Raw genomic sequence first — 22,573 nt, forward strand, 5'->3', positions numbered from 1 at the left:
ACGGCCACGAGGCCATATTGGAAATAATTGTTTCAGATGTTATATATATTAATAAAAAATTTGTTTTGTACTGTGGAAGTTTTAAAAACTGATGTAGTCCGCCATGTTTATTTCTTATAGCGGTAGGCGGGAAATTAATAACCGTACCGATTGTGCTGAAAATCGGTGGACGATCGTTAAATTACATAATATTAATAATTCAAACGACGAAAATATGATTGAAAAGTCAGATGGTTGTTCCAATCGAGTGGAAGAGAGATGCCACGCATGTGTACAATGAGCATAACAGGACACATCTGTAGTGGGACATCCGTAGTGGGACAATGTGCGTTACGGGACACTTTTTCGTGCGTGCAGCCGGCGTTCATCGATTTATTAGACGTTGTCACGTCAAAAATTAATGTTTCATGTTTGTTTGTTGTGCGGGCGATAATCATATTTTGCTTTCGCATCGTATACTTTGTGCTATTGTGATTCCAGCATGACGCGATAGACATATTTTTAGAATCAATTGTGACGTCAGTGCGAAAAAAATGTCAGAAATACAAGATTTCCCTATAATATTTTTTTTTTCTAATTTTACTTTGCGTATCGGGAGCGGTACCTATTATTTAAACAAGCGAGAGAATTTGATTTCCGAACGTTGGTTATATTATTGTTATTTGTTTATTTTTAAGGATATATTTACTAAATTAGTTTGGGGAGTCTATTAAACACATTCACGAATAATTAAATTTCGGGAATAAATATTAAATTTGGATCTATCAACTTTTTTTCAAACAGGTTCGCTTGAAAAAAAAACTCGTAAGCGTATGTAATGGCAAGAAACATTGTGTATCTAGTTTATTGTTTATGTTTGTCACGCGGTTGATTATTTAATGTTTGCAATAATGCGATATTTGCAGTCTCGTCACGTCTTTCACTCTACTGGAGTCCTCGCGCTAGCAAATACATTTTGAATTCAAAGACACATGTGAATGCCCTTCAAATAATTGATTCATTATAAATGTAAAGTGTATCTTAAAATGAATTCATTTTGGATCATATTAATGTACTTGAACTGCTTCAGTTTAATTGTAAAATATTTTTTTAAATATGATGTTGATAAGAAGTTTGTTATTTCCTGGTTTCTTGTATGTTGCTTTTTTTTTTTTTACCAAAAATTTTCTTAAAATACAATTACAATTGCCACGAAAGGACTAAAGCTATTAAACACAAAGACAAAAAAATAATTAGGACATGTCCGAAACACAAATTTTGGAAGAAATGTGATCACGGTTATGAAGTCTGATTGACTTCAAATGTCATTCAAGTGATTTAATTCCATAAAAGTTTATTTTTTAAAGGATAAAAAATTAAAGACATCTTGGATTAAATAAATATAAGAAATTAATTTTAATTAATATATATTTGTATAATTCTCTTAGTTATAAATATATTACAATTAAATCAATGGTAAAGAGTAACAGCAATTGTGTGCAACACTGTAACAAATAACATATATCTTCCCATTCTGAAATCATTGGTGTGGGTTCTTTATTTAATAGCACTGCCAATAGCTAGCCTATCTAGCTCAGAAGCGTAGTTGTAAAAGACGCTGGCTGGACTCGCATTCCAGATTACCCGGTTGTCGTCTTTCCCCAAGGCGATAAACCACTACTATTCATCGATATCAAGTGACCTAAACGTAATAAATAGGTGAATTCGTCCACACTCCCGCATTTAATACATTATTTATGCGACTAACTGACTGCTTTGTAAAATGTTGCAAGCTCATTAAAAACCACTCGTCCCTTTATGATGGGCAATGAAGGAAATAATAACTAGGAACCCGAGCCAGAGCTGTTTCAAACCACATAACGAGAGCAGCAACATTCGTGGTTCCGTTAAAATAGCGGTTTGTTACTGCACCATGAGACACGACTCCTGAGAACGGCTCTCACATGTCCCTATTGTATGCAAAACAGCGTTATAATATCTGAAGGGTGGGAGGGGGGGATAACAATGGCTACGATCTGCAGCGTCATAATCGCGGCGATAAAACTCGCGGCGCACACACGACGCGCAATAACGTCACATGCCTTTAGATGTAGATAATTGGGACAAATTACAGTCGGTGAGGATTAATAGTTTTTGGGCGGCGCTGAGCTCGGTATCTTCATTCCGTCACAGCAGGCCCGCCCGAAGGCTGACGGAGATCTGGGTGAGCCCCTTCATAGTAACTATACTGACGTAACGAATGCGAATATTCAGTTGTTTTGACGTGACAACGTCTAATAAATCGATGAACGCCGGCTGCACACACGAAAAAGTGTCCCGTTACGCTCATTGTACGCTTGCGCCGCATCTATCTCTCTTCCACTAGATTGGAACAACCATCGATTTGACTTTTTCGAGGCACATTAAACTTGAAACACTCCCTTACGTTTCCTACTTTTCCTATCATCGTCCTATCCTTAACAGAATAACACAGATTGGAAGAAGTTAAATAGCAAACATGTATAAAAGTTATAGTTAAAATAATATGTTCGTTAAAGTAATAAATATATTTGAATTAATGAGTGCAAATAAAAGTAAATTTATCTATTAAATTGTAGATTTCATTTCACTCCTCCTTTGTATCCATACAAAATAGTGATAATTCAATAAAAATGATTCAATTTTATTCATAAAAGTATGCAATCATTTCATCAATGTTTTGTTATGACGTTGTCACGTTAAACTATCGTCCGTAAACCGACTTTACAATCAATTTTTTTTTGTTTAAATCCTGGGTTGGTACTAATTGTTGGCGCGACTGACGCTCGCCCTAGCGTCACCCGTCGATACTACCGGTGAAACCACCACACATTTATAAATTTTTTTCCTAGCCTAACTAAAACTAAGTGTATTTGGGAGGGGTCCTGGTTAGGGGAGGGACCTAGGTGCGTCTCAGGCCGAAGCCTATCCGTCCTTTCATGCTGGGGATCAGACATGCAAGGAGAGGGTCGCATTAATCGTGTGTTTTGTTCGGGGATTGGCCAGCCATGGCAGCGATTAATGCTATGACTTAACTACCCTCGCTCTTAATTCTAATCTATAAATAGAGATAGGTTGGGCCCAGGTAAAACCTGCATAGGCACAGGGAAAACCCTGGGCACTGTCATGCGGGGTGCAAGTTTGCGTGCACTAAATATGGGAACATACCGAAGACAGGGGATGGTCTGGATGAAGAATTGATCAGAGTAGAAAAGAGTCTACCATGCGGGTGTTGGGGCACCTGGACTCGATTGCCAAACTGATCCGAAATAAGCCGACCGTTTGATTGTTTATTTAACGACAGATCGAATGTTTATTACACCTCTACTACAGTTTTATTATTAATTTGTTGAAATTGAAAAAAAAAGAATGTAAAGAAAAGAATTTTTTTCTTCGTTTAAACAACGTTTTTAAGAAGTTGATTATTTAAAACACTAAAATTCCAAATAATGCATAAGTAAAGACTGATAAAAGTTTAAGAGAAAATATGTTTTTGTTTGTTAAATTATATATATTGCCATGTATAATTTTTGTTTTCTAATGCAAATTTTATTATTTATAATACTAAATCTAAAGCCTATTACGTACTAGCTGAAGTACCCGGCGTTGCCCGTGCAAAACACATCATAGTATGAGGAACATCACTACATCACTACCTAGTTTCAAGTCTGTGAGACATAGATACACTTGAAAAAGGAAATTTTTTGATTTTAAATTCCCACTGATTGCAAAAATTTCGGTCCATTAAGGCAACGCATGAGCAAAACCGGGACGCCAATTTTTAACTTCTTTGTGGAAAGGCAGGTAACCCCTAGGCAAAACTTGACGGACGCACCAAAAGATAGCGCGTTACAACTTCTAGGCAACGCCATCTATTTACGAGGTTCTAAACTAAACTCTTATTTGCGGCTTTAGTTCGCTAGCAATCTCGAGCTTCACTAAGCGAGTGAGTTTCGCCAAGGAGAAGAATATGAAATTTCCAGACCTTACTATATGACCGTGTGGCGGACACAGAGAAATGATACATACTCGCAGTTTTATGTCTGTAACCTAATTCCTATGATTTTCTATTTTGAAACTGAATTTATCCCTTCTTAATTCTCTTGGAATTTCATAATAATATGTAGTCGATGTCACTCTCCGGCCCATAAACTGCCTATATGCAAAAATATCCTGCCCAACCGTTGCTCCGTTGCTGCGTGAAAGGACAAAAAGATAACCTTTCGCATTTATAATATAAGTAGGGATTACCTAATGTTAAAGTAAAGCCTGATAAAGATATAACTTCAAGGTTACCTTAATAAAAAAACTTAAGTTATTTAAAAATAGGAGTAAGAATAAACCTTTTTAAAAAATGCTACGAAATTCATATTTTTTCTTATTTAATAGTCTATTATTTTCATTTTAAAAAATTATGATTTTTTCTGATATTCATATTAGCAAAATATTTGCATCAATTTTGCGTTCGCGAATGTCAAGAAATATTCTAACATTAGTTACATCACTTAATTAATTCACGAGAATTAATTAAGTGATGTAACTAATGTTAGAATATGTCGGAACGGAAAGTAACTGTGTTAACATATCTTGCGCATCTTCCAACCGTCTACACCGACTTACTTGGAACTTCGAAAGGACAGTGTACATAATTTTGCTGCCGACTAATTATTCTGTAGGCCTATATCGTCTAAGAGTTTAGAACTATTCGGTGTTGTTGCCTTAATAAATCCAAAAATTTTCGAAAATAATGCAAACACACATAATCAAGGTGTTTATTTAATTTTATTATCACTAGTATAAATTACTTAAGTGATTTTTTTCTGGTAAATTGATCACTGTAACTCTTGCGTTTTATAGTTCGTCACTCATTTTTCAATTTATATTTACTGAAGATTATCTAATAACGGTATCATATTTACTGAAGATTATCTAATAACTGTTGCTTTTACAAAGCAATTTGTAAGTAAGTAAGTAATTTGTGATTTAACAAGTGATATAGAGCTGTCACAAAAATTTACAGGAAAATCCCTTAGTTAAAATAAAATTAAATACATAATCAAGCACGTGAGACCGAGCCTTAAGTGATATAATTTCTAACTTGTGGCGCCCGGCGCAGTCAGGCCTGTCTGTCCTAAGTAGGCCTATAACTTCCTTATCATGTATATAAATTCTTATGGCAACAGTTGCACACCAGGGCGTATACAGGGGATATGCAGAGGGTTGGGGGAAGGGGTATATCTGCCCCCTTCATTCCGAAGTGGGGAAAAAACTAAAACTAGGAGCAAGAAGTTGTAGTTGGAGAAAATTTGTAAATTATCCTCAGAAATTAATTAGAAAAAAAATAATAAAAATGATGATCTTCCTTTTGTTATAGTTTATTAATGTATGACCTAATGAACCATTCTTCCTCCATGAAATAGCTTGAATTGAGAGAAGAAAAAAAAACCATCCCCCTTTTTCTGTCAAACTCCCAAAATGTCCATCCCGCGAATGTCTTCTCTCCCTCCCGTGTCTAGCTTGGGTCGCACGGTACACGGCCTCGACGCGTGTGCTTCCAGCGCGGCGTCATAAGGACGCGCAGCAACGAGCACTTCGTGATCAGCCCCTTGCCGCGGCGGCTGCAGGGAGCGGGCGGCGGGGCGGGCGGCCCGCACGTGCTGGCGCGGTGGTCCCCGGGCGACGCGGGAGTCCCCCCTCCCCCGGCCGCGCGCAGGAGGAGGCGGCGCGCGCTGCCGCCGGGCGCGCCCGTCCACGTGGAGACGGCAGTGTTCGTGGACAAGGACCTGTTCGCGCACATGGCCGCCAACTACCCCGACGACACGGAGCGCGAGCTGGTGCGCGTCGTGCTGGCCATGGTCAACGCGGTACGGCAGCCCTACTGTCGGCTCGGTGGCGCCCACCTCCGAGGGTTCGAGTCCCGGGTCTATTTGTATTTATTTTATTTTATTATTTTTGTTCCGTTGATCCCACATGGAGTCAAGGCTCCGGGATATAGAACATGTCACGTTATACATGTAGTTCCCTTTACATACAAATATGTATGTGCAAACATTAATATTTACATGATGCAAGTTACAAAAAAAAATACAGAACATGTTACACAATTTAACTGTATAGTGATGGATGTTTCTATGGAAGAAGCTATCACATTTAGAATTGTGACTAGTGTAGTTCTAGCTTGTGCAAAGGGTTTTGGTTACCGGTATTTTAGTTAATACTTTTTGTATCGTATAGAAACGGATGTTTCCCATAACTGTCGCATAAAGCTATAACTGCTTCAACAGACCACATGATCACCACATTTCAAATCAATAATCAAGAAAACTTTAATCCCTCCAAAATAAATTACCCGTTTTTAACACTAGGGGTTACCTACCGTTTCATTCTGATTGGATAAAATTTCCACCTTCTACAAAACATTCCACAGAAATTTGTACACGACTGATTCCAAAAACTTACACGATAACGGCCAGCGCTCTACCAATACTTCCACAGAACCATCCATACCTGCTACCATGGAAAAATTTTCAATGGAACTTCCATCATGTGTTAGGGACTTGAGAGCCCTCCAGAATGCAAGTCCAGTGTACTGCCACTGCAAAACCTTACTCATGCATTACCTAGTGATAAATATAATGAAGCACTACAAAAAAATCACACTTGTGTTTATGTTTAAAATTTATATAATGAATTTAAATGTTTAATGCAGTGTATAGTTAAAAAAAATAAGTGACAATAATGAACTATCTACATTCTAATGCTTTACACTTCTGGGAGGTTTTTGGTAGCCATTCAGACATCACACGTGGAAAAAGTCACAAGATTGATCCTAATTTAGAAGCATTAAGTTGGTATTCAGGTAGTTCGGTTTGTTCACCTTTGAAAACTCAAATGGCACAACAAAAAATTTGATAATTATTTTGAAAAAAAAAAATTAAATAAAGTTTTTGTTTCAGTGCTTCTGCCATATTTAACCTTATTTCTGTTGGATGATAATATCAATGGCCTAAGAACACAACTATTGTAGGTCCAAGTTTTGTTTATTTTGTTGGTTTGTTTTACAAATCGTTAGGCATCCCAAGCTTGTGTCAAAATTAATACATCCAAACACACTGGGTGTCTGGAATTGAAGGTAGTGGTGTATTGCAACATACAGGCAAAGGCATTCGCAGGTATTCACATAGTGAATTTTTGAAAAGAAAAAAAAAATACAATGATTGTGCTCTAAGCCATCCAATTTCTATCATAAAGTGTTCACAAAAATCCATAGTAAAATATCATTGATTGACTTTCATTTAACTTAAATTGAAAATTTCCCTAACTAATATATATATATATAAAATAATTTACCTATTTGGCAATCTTCTGAAAAAAATAATGAAAATCAAGACTCCATCATCCTCATGACTACCTAGTTAAAAGAGAACCTTTCATTTGTATGTCATTTATAGTGTGTATGATTATGCACTTAAACACCTTATGAAGAGAAAAATGCTTTCACAGTGATGTGGGTGGGGGGATTTGCTTAATGATGATAGAATAATTAATGGGCATAACCGTATTGAGGGAACACTGAACCGGTGGAGACACTGTTCTCTGGGCGTGACGTCAACCACATAGGAGTGAGACTTATATCCTTCTAGCAAAATTACCCTGATGTAGTTGGACCTGGCCCGCTCTCAGCATCGGGCACGCTATAGAGGTTAATTAAGTGGGCTCTCATTGGTGTACCACATGCCGGTCGCACAGAATGCCGCGAACACTTGGAAGAGCGTAGAAAGAAATACAAGATATTCAGTACTGAAATTCATTACACACCACTGCACCACATGCTTCTCACACATTGTATTATTAAAAAGTCAAAACTGTTGAAACGCCTAATGTGATGTCCAGAGCCATCACGTGGTTGGATAAAGTATTCGCGTTTATGACACAAACTCTGGCTAGGGGATTACTATTTATATTAAATAAACAGTCGGGCCCCTCGAGATAAGCTTTGATGATGGATGAAAACCATTTAGACTAATTAAAGAAGCCAGGATGACTAAGATCAGTTGCGATACAAATATGACTCCTCGGAGTATGGAATGCTTCTTACCTCGGGTAGCAATGCGTTATGACCATAAAATAGAGAGATAGGGCCGAAAGATGTCCAATTCATGCCTTTAATGTATGCATTAAGATTAAAACCAATTTGTTCTAAAATTATTACATTATTTAAGCCTCCAAAAAATGTAGTCAGTTTATATATTAAGATTACTGTTAAAAATTATTAAATACTTAGGTGGCCTTTGGCAAGTTCAGGTCCATTTCTGTAGAAGTATAATTTAAATTAAATAAACTTGTAGAATACATTTGACACTGACACTACTGTGCCCTCTTGCGGTAGTTTGTGGAAATAGTGGCGCACTATTCCAAACACGCATCACATGCAAGTCGCTGGCGGGAGGTTCGAAAGGAGGGGTGTTGACATCTCAGGTTCTGAGGGGGGGAAGCCCTGAACAATGTCAACAGTCTGGGTAATGTTATATGAAGCATAATATTTTCCCTTCAAATTACTGTCCCTGGAAAATTTTCATAACTTTTCCAAGATTTAAAGTAAAATCCATTACTTTACCTGTGACTTTCCAGAATGGAATTGTCCCATATTTCCCCTGACTTTCCAGAATGTGGAAATGCTGTATGTACTAGTTTGTGCAGCAATGTTGGAACCGACTGTCCGGTAGCTTGGACAGTGGGTGGTGAAAGACACGGTCGTTGCTCGCAGGTGCAGCTGTTGTACCACGACCCCTCGCTGGAGCGCCAGGTGAACTTCGTGCTGAAGCGGGTGGAGATCCTGCATGTGGACCCGGCGGGCCTGCGCCGCTCCCACGACATCGACCTGTTCCTCAGCAGCTTCTGCACGTGGCAGCACGGGGAGAACCCCCCCGGGGACGGGGACCCCCTGCACTGGGACCACGCCCTCATCCTCACCGGCCTCGACCTCTACGTCGTCAGCAAGAGTGGCAAAGTCAGCAACCAGGTCGTGGGTGAGGGAAAGTTTTGATTTTCTTTTCCAATTGGGCTCAATGCCTCGTCGACAGCAACTGAGCAACTGTAAAAACATGACACAGACCACAGTTGTTGGGGAAGGTGTTGGCCCTGGCTTATGGTAAAGAACCATGGCAGCATTTTCCTGGAGTGATTTAGGAGATCCATGGATACCCCAAGTTCAGATAGCCAGACCACAATTCGAACCTCAATCCTTTGGACTGCAAGCCCACAGAACGTCCCAGTTTGAATGGCGTATTATAAAGGTTTAAGTTAGACCATTTTTCAACAAATCATACATCAAATTGAAGGTAAACTAACATAGTTTCTTTTTTTTTAACAAATGATCAATACATGCACCTAAAGCCAAAATTTTCCCACACTTGGGCAAGGGCGCCCATACCCGGGTGCAGGGGGGGGCCGTGGCCCCCCCCTAGCTTTCAGGGAAGGAAAAAAAATATAGTGTAGTCAGGTGTTTTACTTTAAAGAAAATTATTTAAATTCGGTATTATGTAGAAGTGGTTCAACACGAAGATATTATTGTATATCGTTTTTTACATGTCTACTTCATTTTTTATGTTAGTTGAAGCATTAGTTTCTGCTGCTGCGATATAAGGTGTTGTGAACAGGGAGAAAACGCTGTTCAAGCGCAACGCCCGTGGCGAGTCATTCCCCTTCGTAATCCTGCCCAAGCTCACTCGATAACACAACGCAACAGATTTAGACAAGTCAGAGTTAGACGACGCGACAGTTGACATGTACTTGTAGACGGCGAAATGTTTTGCTACTTTTTCGTCATAATAATGTGTATGTTCACAAATAACATCTCAAAACAGATTTTTCAATAGTCTTTAGGTCTACAGTTTTATGCATCTGGTCTAGATTTAGTTTAGTGTATTCAGTCAGTAAAGATAACTTAAGTGTAAATAAATCAGTGAAAAGTGTAAAGATAAAAACCATTGTTATTATGTAGTGTTTCTTAGTTTTCCTCATTCGTCACATCCGCTCAGAATATTCACAAATTTTAAGGTAAGCTAACACCTTTAAAGTTACTCAAATAAGAATTATTGTTCAGAAAAGTCTACAACGTAAAATTTATGTTGGAATTTTGAATTTAGAGGAAAACCACTTTTTCCCCTTCAAAAGTGTTTAAAGGGATAAGGATTCCGCTACCTTCAGTAGACTCGGAAGCAATTTACACTGGAATCTCGATTTTACGTACGCTCACGGTCGCTTGGATTGCATTCGTAAAATCGTTATCTTCATAAAATTTTAAACACCCCACCCCGTGAAGATACATGTTATAATTTATTGAACGGAATATATATATAATATAAAATAGTAAAAACAATGACTGCCGTCTTCCCTCTACCCTCCCCTGCGTTCCCCTTATTTTTTTAGCATTCCACAACTTGCCTCATTGCACGAGTGATATAAAAGTGACATCACAGCGACTAAACACAGTTGCACCACGCATTGCATCATGTTAACTTTTGTGTGGTGACAGTAGGTTGTCCGACATGCCTTTCTTGGATATATTTCCTTTTCGTAAGACGCGTGCTACTAAAATAAATTTATATTTGAGTTTGCAAACTTGTCCACTCCTTGCCAGAGACGACTGAACACAGACGAGACTATCCAGGGTAGGGTTGATGAGCTGGAAGCATGGGCGCAAATCTGTAGGATTTCCAGGGGGGGCCCGTGAATTTAATTTAAGAATTTTGCGCTAGAGGTCAACCGAAACAAGTCTTCTCTGGATATTAAGCTCGTATGTTATACACTTTATTTTTACGTAAGTGATATTAACAATAAAGCAGAGCAACATATGTTTTAGTAATTATCAATTAATGACTATAGAAGTGATCTCTCAAACATGTTTGAATAATTTGCTAACCTAAATACATAAAATATCCATGAAAAAATCTATAAAAATAATATACGTGAATATAATGCAAATAGATAACACCCCACCCATACATTACCATTTTCCAAAAGTGTTTATTCTAATTTCAATTTAAAAATAAATGATTAAATTAAAATAAAACAAATATTTAAGGGGGGCTCCCATACAACAAACGTGAAAACAGAATAAAATTTCACAAATGATGTATTTCTGTTGCCGCTATAACACTGCGCCCTAAAAACCCAAAGCGCCACAGCTAATAAACGGATCAACATCAAATGAACGATCGAATCATATTAAAACTCTTAAAGACTATTTTATTTAGTAAAGGCATCAACCAGGTAAAAAAGAAAAAAAAATTTAATGACACAAATGAAAAATCTCGGAGATAGAACTATGAAATTTATCCTACAGCTAATTGAACCACATACATTTCTCGGCTTATATTTAGTATAATCAGTATTTTGGCAGTGAATTATTTAGTTAAAATATGCCTCTTGATTAGTTATTAAAGAGACGCGTTTGCTTCCTTATTAACTTAAATACGGATGTGTAACGTTTAAATACTTCTTTCTCACTCTTACTTCTGTTTACTCGTGCAGTGTTGCAGTTATCAAATAACAAATGTTATAAAGTGATTATCGGCCATGAATTGTGAAAATTATCGTTTGATAATAAAAGGGGAGTGATTTTAAATTCCATATTGACGAGGAAAAAAATTATTCCATGTATATTCACATGTAACGTACAGAGCAGCTAGCCTTACAGAATGGAGATGAGCTAAAAAATTCCAGAAAATGGTATATAAGTTTCAGTTCGTAAATAAACTAAATTCTGCTATAATTACTGTTAAAGTATTAAGTTGTTTATTTACTGGAAAAAATAACGTTACATAATCACTTAAATAAAATATATATTACCTAAATAATAGTCACTACTTATAAAACAATCAAGCTTATCAGGTGAGAATCAGATTATGTTTTCCATTTCTTCCGCGTCACGAACTTATCCATGTTGATGTTTGCCAAGAAAGCAGAAGACTGGGGCACACGAGAGCAAAACCACTTTAAAAACAGACTACCTGAAACCTATAATACTGTCGTTTCAGATGACAAGGTAGTGTGGGTAACAATAGGGAGGAAAAGCTAACGGAACCCTACCCTAGCTTCTTCCTTTGGAATGAACGTTTTCTGGGAATTAAGGGTTTCAAAGTTCTCACTGGAAAACTCCATACCATGGCTTTCGCAGAAGGGGTAGGGGAAAATAACTACGGAACTCGAAGGTAGGAATGCAAAGCATGTCAAAGTGTCTGTCGTCGTTGTAAATAATAATAATATATATAAATATATATAAATATATATAAAAATATATATAAATATATATATATAAATAATATATATATGTTGTGTACACCATTAACTTTAAAATCACGAAGTGGGCCCCCCCAAGGAGGGGCCCATTAATTCCAGGGGGGGCCCGGGCCCCCCTGGCCCCCCCGGGATCTACGCCCATGGCTGGAAGAATTCCCTGCCTTGCATTTTTATGGACTTCACCTTATCATATTTATCAGTTAATCTTTAACAGATCGGCTTGAAAAATATTAATGAACGCACTTTTAGTAACATAATCGAGGAGAACAAGCACACAGTTCAGTGTACACCTGTATTGTTTCATAAAAGTGATCATAGGTAGGGATTGGAAAAATTCGCGGTTTCAATGACCACTAGGATATACTCCACGATTCTCTATGTACTCGGGCAAATATCACCTGGCTATTGGCTACCGACTCGGGACACCTGTTTATTGCGATTATTATGATTCGATACTTCTTTTGTTGAGTGTTTGCCATTGGCTCAGAGTCCTTCAGGTAAATTGCGGTCCAATCACTGACGCAGCATTAAGCTAAACGAGTTTGGATTCCAGCCTGTCTCGAAAGGAATCCACGAATATTTACGGTCTCTAATCATAGGCTTATTTGGTGAAGAAAAACGCTGCTCTGTAACGACAGACATCCATTAAAAACACAGTACATTTTAGTGCGAGAAGCCCTTGAATTTGTGATAGCCATAGGGAATTATTTGTTTGTATAGTAAGTTAAAAAAAGCTTAGTTAAAAACCCGCTCGTCACGTCTACTTGCTGCGTCACTTATACCATTTTTGAGCGTTTTTTACTGGGAAACCGATGCAGCGAAGGTAATGAATGCGACACATGTCAAGATAATGCCTAATGGCATGGGTTGCTGGATATTAGCGGAAAGGAGAGGAAGTAGCTAGGTACTCAATATCGTTTCTTTCTCTCACGCTTCACAAGGTTTCAAGCTCAGTTGCTATGCTCACGAGCTGGAAATGTTGGAATGGGTAAGGAATGTTGAGTATAGTTCATTTGCAGTAAAATTAATATTTTTACAGCCTTGACATAATTTTTCAATCGAAGAAATTTCGAACTTTGCGACAAATAGTGTACCTAGTCCATTTTTTTCTTTTCGATTTTGAGTTTGATGACGCAATAACGTATACAATATTCACTAACGGTAAATGGATGTAGTATTAGCTTAAAAATATGAATACGCTGTGCATTAAAATTAATATTTTTATATGTTTTCATAGTTTTTTAAATTTTTTATTAAATATATTTTGGTGTCAAATTTTCCGAATTTTAGATGGTTCCTGAAAAATGTATTCGTAAAATCGCGGCTTCGTTGAGTCCGGGCTCCGTAAAATCGAGGTTCTAATGTACTCTTAATTCTGAAGTTAAGTACTGAACATGTTATTTAAGGGTTTATCAGGGCCGTATTTACGCGCAGGCTATCTAGGCTGTAGCCTATGGGCCCGCACCACAAATGGGGGCCCGCACCACACGACACGAAAAACAAATTATACTGCGACGTGGATCTTCTTATATTCTTAAAATATGCGTCGACATAGTGTCCAGTTGTTTTGTGTGGATTAATTGCGCCGAACTAAACTCTTCTGTGGAAAGCTGATATATGAGTTATGTCAGCATTTAGAAATTTTCGATTATTTTCATTGGTTTTGGTGTCACTTAATTCCTTAAACTCTAAATACTGTTTGGTTAAATTGTCTAGTTAAATAATAAACTAATTTTTTCTGCGCTTTTCTATCACTAAATAAACTTATAGTCCTCGACTACTGACTCCATCTGTGCTAATTCTAAATGATAAGCAATTATGATTCATATCTAAACATAGTAATATACATTTAATTGTGAAACAATTTTTGACTATAATTATAAGCGTAGTTCAGGTGTTACATTTAAAAACAACTGTTTTCTGACTGTGATAACATATTTAAATCGCTTCTCTCCCAAAGTTGAATCTTTTGACCAACACTTTTTAAACTTTATAATTATTTTAATTTAATTTGTACGCAACATTTATTTATGGGTAAAGAGAGCAATTAGTTGAAGGACTGTATTCTTGATATCCGTGTACCCGAGACGCTGCAAAAGTATAAGGACTGTATTCCTGCATTTTTGTTGCTAAAAATTCATTTGTTTCAATAAAATAGTTAATAATTAATTAATAAAGTAGCCAATATAGATTTTTTATGGCGAATGAGTACTGTAGTCTAGTATTTTAGTAACAGGACAAAAAATTTTAATAGGGTCAGAACTGGAACTATTTTATGGCTAGTAACAAGCCGCAGTTGTCTTCCAAAATATTAAAAATACTTCATACCCCTAAGTCTGGCCCCCCCCTACAAGTTATCATATGGGCGCCCTTGCACTTGGGTAGCGGCGGAACGTAGACACAATCCTTTATAAAGCCCCAAAGGAAACAATTGCATGGCGTTATGTCAGGTGAATGTGGAGGTCAGCGAAAAAGAGCTCTGTCGCCTCGACCCTTATGACCAAATCAACGGTCAGGGACTTCTACAGTTAAACTTCAAATGAAATGCACATTGAACTGAAATTACAGATTTACTCTTAGCAAATTGCAGAACACAAAACCATTTATGCTAAGGAGTCACCATTTTGTGTGAGTGGCACTGCAAGCTAGAAAAAAACAAAGCAGTACTCGTGAATACGCTTATCTAAAATGGTTTGAATTACTCTCTAACCAAAACTTTACAACACTTACAGTTGATACTATTAACATTGTATAAAACTGGGACATTTTTTTATGGTCATACTGTATTACCATTATGTCACCTTGCTCCAGAAGAGAGAAAACTGGGGTCGTCGTTTTTATGCCATCACTGTCTTTCCTCAGCTGAAACTCTATAAAAAAAAGTTTTGGAAACACTCCTCAACTTGAATAAGTGATTACAGCCCACTGATTACTTCAGCAGTACCAACTTATATTTCTGATTTTAGAATTATTTTTGTGTAAGGATATGCCATGTTGGTTATTTCATTTTCTTGACGTTACTATTATTGAAGTGATATTCACATAATTCTATGACAATATCTCTCATTTGAGTCATTGGTCTCAAATTTTGTTAACGGATATTTACCCCTAGTCTAAAATAATAGCGATAAAATACTCACAATTGTTAATAATTATTATCACTTGAGTGATATTTTACAGCTCACAAATAACATTTAGTGTATGTGAACTGATGAAATTTGTGACCAAATAAGACGGCTATCGTACATTAATGTAAAAATGTTAAGCGTAAACACACCGTGTGGGACGAAGCCTTAATTGCACAACTATTTCCAAGTGAAAAACATTTTGCAATTTGTAACCAGATTATACACCTAGTATCTACTGAATGTTTTTGTGCTATTTCTACATAACTTTATTTAAAAATAATATAACTTTGAGTACAACCAATGCTTCATAATTTCACTACAAAATAAAGTAGTGTCCCGCTAATCCATGCCCCACTGGATATACAGTTTATCTGCACAGGATTTAATCATAAAGATGTTTTGTTTTATTAATCCAAAGCCAGTGTGTAGGTTAAAAAACTTAGGTCTATGCATACAGTAGTATTAAAACTAAAGTTAAGCTGTAGAAAAAGTTGTGTTAGTTAATTTTATTTAATTTGGCCCATATAAAATATTTTTTGTTAATTTTAAGGCCATTTCATTTGATCTGGACTTTTGGGTATGCAGGCACTGTCCAGTCCAGTCCAATCTAGTTGAGATAAGCAGGACTAAACTATTGTTAAAAAATCTGAAGCACACACGATAGTTCGGATTTTCTGTTTCGTACCTGGTCGGGCAGAGAAAGACGCAAGAGTATGGGCACTCTGATATTACAGACATCTTACATCGTTGCACATTCTGTACCCCTGTCTGTATAGTTTTCCTTAAAACATGCCTATTGGCCATGCACCTATGTTTTTTTTTTTTACTATATTTAGTTTTTAATTTTGAACTGAAACTTCTTTGGGCGTGATGGGAGTAAAATTTCATGGCCAAATTTTAATGTAACATTTTCGTGAAACTTTGTTGTGAAACGATTCTGATGCTAAAAGGACGGAGAATAGGTTGCGGACGTTGCAGAGAACTCGTTGGATCCCATTACCTTGAGCGGGCTCCACGTGGTGGCGTGCGGCTCAGGTTGAACCCTGCCGTGCTGCAGGGATAGGCGGGTCGCGGCGATAGGGACCCGCTTACACCTGACACCACCCCGACTTGCTGGCATCTAATAAAGGAGTATTTGGGCAGAGGGCAACACAACGGGCTTTGAGCTTTTTTTGAATTGAGTAATAATTTTGTTAATTCATGTTTATGTAGAAAATTGTCTTATTTCCCTCTTTCTCGCTCTCTGCCGTTTTACCCCTTTCGATATACTTGTGAATCGAGGTTTGAATTGCCAAAGAAGTTTGACTTCTATCATGTGTACTGAGTTACACTCACTTCTGTTTACTTCACTAGTTATTATTATAACAATACATGAGATCATTTTGTACGTGATGTGTCCGACGTGGCAGGACTGGCTCCAGTGGCCGGCATGTGCACAGCGACCAGCAGCTGCACGGTGAACGAAGGCCGCCACTTCGAGAGCGTGTACGTGGTGGCGCACGAGATAGGGCACAAGTAAGTGAAGCCAACAGCTTACCATCCTTGTGTAGAGGGCGCCCTTGAGGTGAGCACTCTTCATCAAACACAATGATCCACACGGCCATCATAATATTTTTCCACTAGGATGCTACCAACAACTGTTGACTTATATTTTTGAGGAAATTTCTCTTGTAAAGTTTTATCAGTTTGACGATCATGTACATTAAGCACTTATAAATGATGAAACAAACTCTAAAATATTTATTTTAATATATTTTCGAGTTACATTACTAATTATTAATTACATTTGTGTCTCAAGACAATTTTTTTCTCAAATATCAAACTCAAGACATCTTTATAGGAAAGTTAAAAACATAATATGGAAGCAGCTGAACAAATAAACAAACTTATATTTACATCTGCCTGACAGTTGAAAGTTAAGGCTTGGCAAAGTTTTGACGAACTGACGGAATTTTTCAGGTCATCTGATTTTTGATCTGCTGGGGTGTCCAGAGAGCTCGTCATCTTCAATGTCTTCACGGCTTACTTGGAAACGCTTATACCACCCCTAAAAACTTGTTTTACTCATAGCAGACTCATCAAAAGCAATATTTAACATTTCAAAAACATTGCTACACTTTATTCTATTCTTGTAACAAAATTTAATGCAAATTCTCTGATCCATTTCTTAAACAAATTAAGAATCGCCAATTTTAACAACACATATGTGCCCTTTTTGACAGCTGACAACAGACTAAACATCTGATGTGGCGAACAATGTGCAAATACTTTTCAGACATATTTATCAAAACAACAACGAAAATATTGCGTGAATCAGACTAATACAATACGCAAATTAAAAAAAAAATTCTTTCACTTTTTGAACTCGCCTATTACAGTGATGCCAAAACAAATTATGTTTTGAATGTTCAGTGCTGTAGTGGGAAAAGGGGTGAAAGGATGGGAAAGGAGGGGGGGGGGGGGGGGGGGGGCCTAATCATAATTCATGGTCCAGGCAAAGGAAAGCCTAGTTCCATAAGAAGTAAGAATACTTGTGGAACACCAATGTTTTCCCCGGTATTGTGCCAAAATGTAAGGTGGACAGGAAGCGGGAGGTTCAAGCCTATGCTCACGGGTCTGGACCCAGCGGGAATGACGGGGGCGTGTGATGCCGTGTGCGCAGCCTGGGGATGCGCCACGACGGGCCCCTGGCAGACAACGACTGTGACCCCAGCAGCTTCATCATGTCGCCCACGCTCGGCAGCGGCAAGATCACGTGGTCGCCGTGCAGCCGGCGCTACCTGGAGAGGTTCCTCGAGTGAGTGCATGCAGCACATACACATGGCCTTATGTGTGAGAAGAAAATAAAAACCTTTTAAGCAGATATGTAGTAATTCGTGTGTTTTCGGTGTACATGACAACTGAATTAAATGGAAAAGATGGATAAATAGTGTGCTAGAGAGATAGATTAGATATATAGATGTATAAGCATATGGAGGAGAGAGAAAGAGATGCTTTGTATATGTTTACCTACTTCAAACAAAAAATACAAAAAAGAAAATGATTGCAGCATTGCAACGCATCCCGGGCAATAGCTAGTTTTATAGGTATATATATAAGATGATAAATACAATCATCCTATAGATAAAATATACCACTACAAGAGCTATCGTAAAACATTTGTACAAAAAGCCCTTGAATATTAACGTAATGACATGAAATTCAAACAATCAATTCGATGAGTGAAACTGAGCCTTAACACTGTCTTTTAAAAACAAGTATTTTTTTCCCTAAGTGATCATACTTAGGTGTACCTTTCACCTGAATGATCAGGGTTGTCTGAATCTCTGCACCTGTGCAGGTGTCAGCGATGGCGCTCACGGTGCCTGTGTGTGTGGGTTGCAGGACGCCTCAGTCGCAGTGCCTCGTGGACCGGGGCAGCCCCGTCAGCCAGTTGGACCACAGCGCGGGCGGGGTCCTGCCCGGGGAGAGGTTCACGGCAGACCAGCAGTGTACGTGCCACGCCGGGCCCCGTGACACATCCACGTATCGGTCACAATGCTACACTTCAGATGCCACGTTCAAAAAATTAGAGATGATTTTGGGATGTACTGCATATTGCATTATTTGCCATATATATCATGCATGCGATATTTGTTACACATCACATATCGTGATGTTCTGTTTACAATGTCAATAATTGCTCTTTTCAGTTTCTAATGGAAGTGTCACAACTTATATATCTATTTGCACAGGTTATATTTTTCAATGTTTTTGCTACATCCATCCTACAGAAATGTGTTGTTACACGCAAGCATGAGCGAACATTTCATTTCAGAGAGAGAGAAAAAAGGGAGGGGGGAATAGAACCATTTTTACATCCATTTGCTTTTTGCTTTAAAATTATTTTCATTTTTGGTGGGAATGATAGATTTTTTTTTAAATTTCGGGAGGGAGGGGGGGATATATATCTCCTCTTCCCATTTCCCCACTTGCGTATGCCTCTGTAAGCAAGTTTTGCGATTCCAGTTTTGACACAGTATGTAGCTTGTAACTGCACTGTTGTGGATTGAGATGACAATATTTGGTACACTCATATTTACAATAACAATATTAGTTATATACTGTTATTTGCGTGCTAGGAGGCAAGGCCGTGACGCGTGCCAGGTACCTGAGCGGGCCTTCCAGCGAGTCTGGCCAGCGGCCCCGCACGGGCGCTGACTCATGCATGCCCGGTCAGATTAAAAGGCTCTGCCAAACCTGCCCCTCCTCTCCACGCTCACCACGCCGCCTCAGGCCATTTTCAATGACCCTTTTGGCAGCCTGGGAACTCTATGGGTTTCCCAAGGCCGCCGCGTGGAGTGGCGCGAATGAGCACCGCCTTTCTGGAATTTTCGAGCGTGGGGTCGGCCTGGGATGGCAAGGGACATGTCGCGGCCGCTCCCGCCCGTTCTAGAAGGACGCCAGGGTATATGTGCGGGTTCTGAGAGTTCGGAGAGTTTTTCGGGCCCGGGGTGGAGGGGTAGTGGGGTGGGGAGAGTGGGAGACTCCCTCGAGAGCGGTGGGATCGTGGGAGTGCGACCGAGTGCGTGAGGCTGTGTGTGTGAGGACGGGCGCGAGTTGGGGGTGGGTACCTGTCGGCCTGGCTCCGATGAGGGGTGCGAGCTACATTGAGTGACTTGCGAATAAATGTTTTAAGTGCAAGTGAATGGTGATCGGACATGTTTGGGTACAACTATGTATTAGTAATGTAAATATTGGTAATTAATGGCACTGTAGTGAAACTCAATTGGGCTATACCTTGCGAAACATGTTTTCCCCACATTATTCATAGCCATATCAACCTCAAGTATCAATATTTTTGACGAGCGATGTAGTGCATTAATATCAATTTGTTTTGCACATTATTGGAACAATACTGAAAAGGAAATAAAGCACATTTCTGCTCCTTAGCCTTCACTGCTTACGGTGTTTACACCCATGAATACATACATAAATAAATTGGTTGGGATGTTAACTAATACTGTTTTTAATCTGAAAGGAATTTTTTTTAATCAGGATGTATAAAACATTTATTGAAATCACTCATTAAACAGCATGCAATTAAATTTCCAGTAATAGCTATTGTGTTTGCTCGTTAAGGACCACGACAATGCCACAATAGCAGTGTTACTCATTTATTTATTAATGGTGGATTTTTAGTGCCAGCCAAACAGTTAGGGGGACCTATCAGACTGACACTACACACAGTCACAAACTTCTATCACAAAATAATAGCTGACACATACATAAGGTATTTAAAAACATAAATAAACACAAGACATACACATATAGATACATACATATGCATACACAAACATATACATGCATTATAAATAAGAAGAAAATAAAAACCTTTTAAGTAGATATGTAATAGATTTGCAAAATTTGTATCAACTGTTATGATTAAGTTATATGTCAAATCCTTGACCAGGAGATATTTGATATCAAAATAAAAAAAATGTTTAAGTTGTTAATAGTTTGGACAAACTTTAAGCTATGTTATTAAATTGTTTGAACAGAGGAAATATTTAACATCAACCACATTTTAATGGAAATATCAAAGAAATCTTAAAAAACTTTATATTATATTTAAAAAACATTAGTAATGAGTTGCTCTGTAGCTAAAAAAATTCACACAAGAGTTATTGCTAAAAATGTCTCAGATATGACATGTCCATGATACAGATTTCTTCTTCAAAAAATCATTATGAATTATATGCAATCTTATAAGTCATGCAGAGTTCATGGCTTTTGTTGAATGTGCAAGCTGTCTGATAGGTGCGAGATAATGAATGTGCCGAACTGAAGAATGCCAGATTATGCTGGAATCACAATAACCTGGCGATGCGACAACAAAATATAGAATTATTGTATGCAATAACCAAAAGTAAATTATTGTATACAAAATGTTACTTGCTGAAATTTAGGAAGAAAAAAAAACCTTAAAAATACAAGAATAATAATAGAATTACCAAAGCACCATTTTAACCATCTTTTGAAAACAAAATTATAACTCAACACTTAAGAAACGTAGCAACCGCGATGCAATGGAAATAATTCTAATTGGGAAGTCTGCCAAGTCTCCATTTTGGCCGCACTGTCGTCATAGCTGAGTCGAGCGTGATTGGTTAGAAATATTTGCGTCGCAGCTGTCCAGCATTAAAGAACGTCGCTAATGAGAGTACGTCTGTGTTGAGTGTGTGGAGGTGTGGGCGGAAAGAGAGATGCTCGCACGCCACTGGCAGGAGGGAGTGAGGAAGCGTGCGGTTGTTCCCAGGCATGCTCAAGTACGGCCGCGGCAGCATCCACTCGCCCCAGCAGCCGGTCGCGGACGTGTGTCGGGACCTGCACTGCCAGAGGGACCGCTACACCTGGACCTCGCACCCCGCCCTCGAGGGCACAGCCTGCGGCGGCCGCAAGGTGCGGGTCCTCACGTTCTCTCTGCTCTTGGTCGTACGGTTTAGTGGCCACAGTTACAACAACTTTTCCTTGGCTTCTGGATTGATACCACGCACAAGGAAATATTCATACCAGGGAAAGACATAAAATAAGTCACGATAGATCATAAAGAAAATTTTCTTACAGTGATGATCACTTCGAAACGATTTTTATATATCAACATTATCCCCGCCAACATTTGGATGTCGCAGGGTCTTGCACATCTTTAACTTAGGGAGTAAAAGGAAACATATTCCAATGTTGTATTTTTATGTAGTTATGGGAACATCGCACTGCTTCCGATAACAATCACTCACACCCTCTTCCGGGGTCAGTGGCACGTTATTCTAACCCCGGTACATATCGCATTGCACGTGCACACACAGGTGAAGCAGGGGAGGTTATGGGTAAGGAGGGAGACGGTGGGGTATTGGGCTAAAGTGGGCACAGCCTTGGGCAATGTCAATTTATACATACATCTATGCCCCAATAATAACTGCATAAAATTATTCGATGTTGCTGTCTTAGCCACATTAGGAAATGCTGCCAATCTATCATACAATCACTAAGTACAATCACCATTTTATTAAAAAAATTAATTAATTTCAATTTATTTGCTATGTACCTACCAACAGTTGAAAATTTTTTATGGTAGGCACCACATA

At 38.4% G+C, this 22,573-nt stretch overlaps 1 protein-coding gene across 1 annotated transcript in view; it reads left to right on the top strand.

Annotated features, from left to right (window-relative positions):
* The first annotated feature begins 5,694 nt into the window (after positions 1–5,694).
* Positions 5,695–22,573, top strand: part of LOC134534577 (A disintegrin and metalloproteinase with thrombospondin motifs adt-1) — a 41,076-nt gene continuing 24,197 nt past the window's right edge. Inside the window, exons 1-6 of the mRNA XM_063373062.1 lie at positions 5,695–5,882; positions 8,786–9,047; positions 16,859–16,964; positions 18,112–18,246; positions 18,834–18,940; positions 21,748–21,890. Coding sequence (XP_063229132.1) covers positions 5,814–5,882; positions 8,786–9,047; positions 16,859–16,964; positions 18,112–18,246; positions 18,834–18,940; positions 21,748–21,890 — 822 coding nt within the window. The 5' untranslated portion in view covers positions 5,695–5,813. The remainder of the gene's footprint in view (positions 5,883–8,785; positions 9,048–16,858; positions 16,965–18,111; positions 18,247–18,833; positions 18,941–21,747; positions 21,891–22,573) is intronic.

Source organism: Bacillus rossius, chromosome 1, assembly GCF_032445375.1.
Source record: "Bacillus rossius redtenbacheri isolate Brsri chromosome 1, Brsri_v3, whole genome shotgun sequence".
NCBI classification, from domain to species: Eukaryota; Metazoa; Arthropoda; class Insecta; order Phasmatodea; family Bacillidae; genus Bacillus; species Bacillus rossius.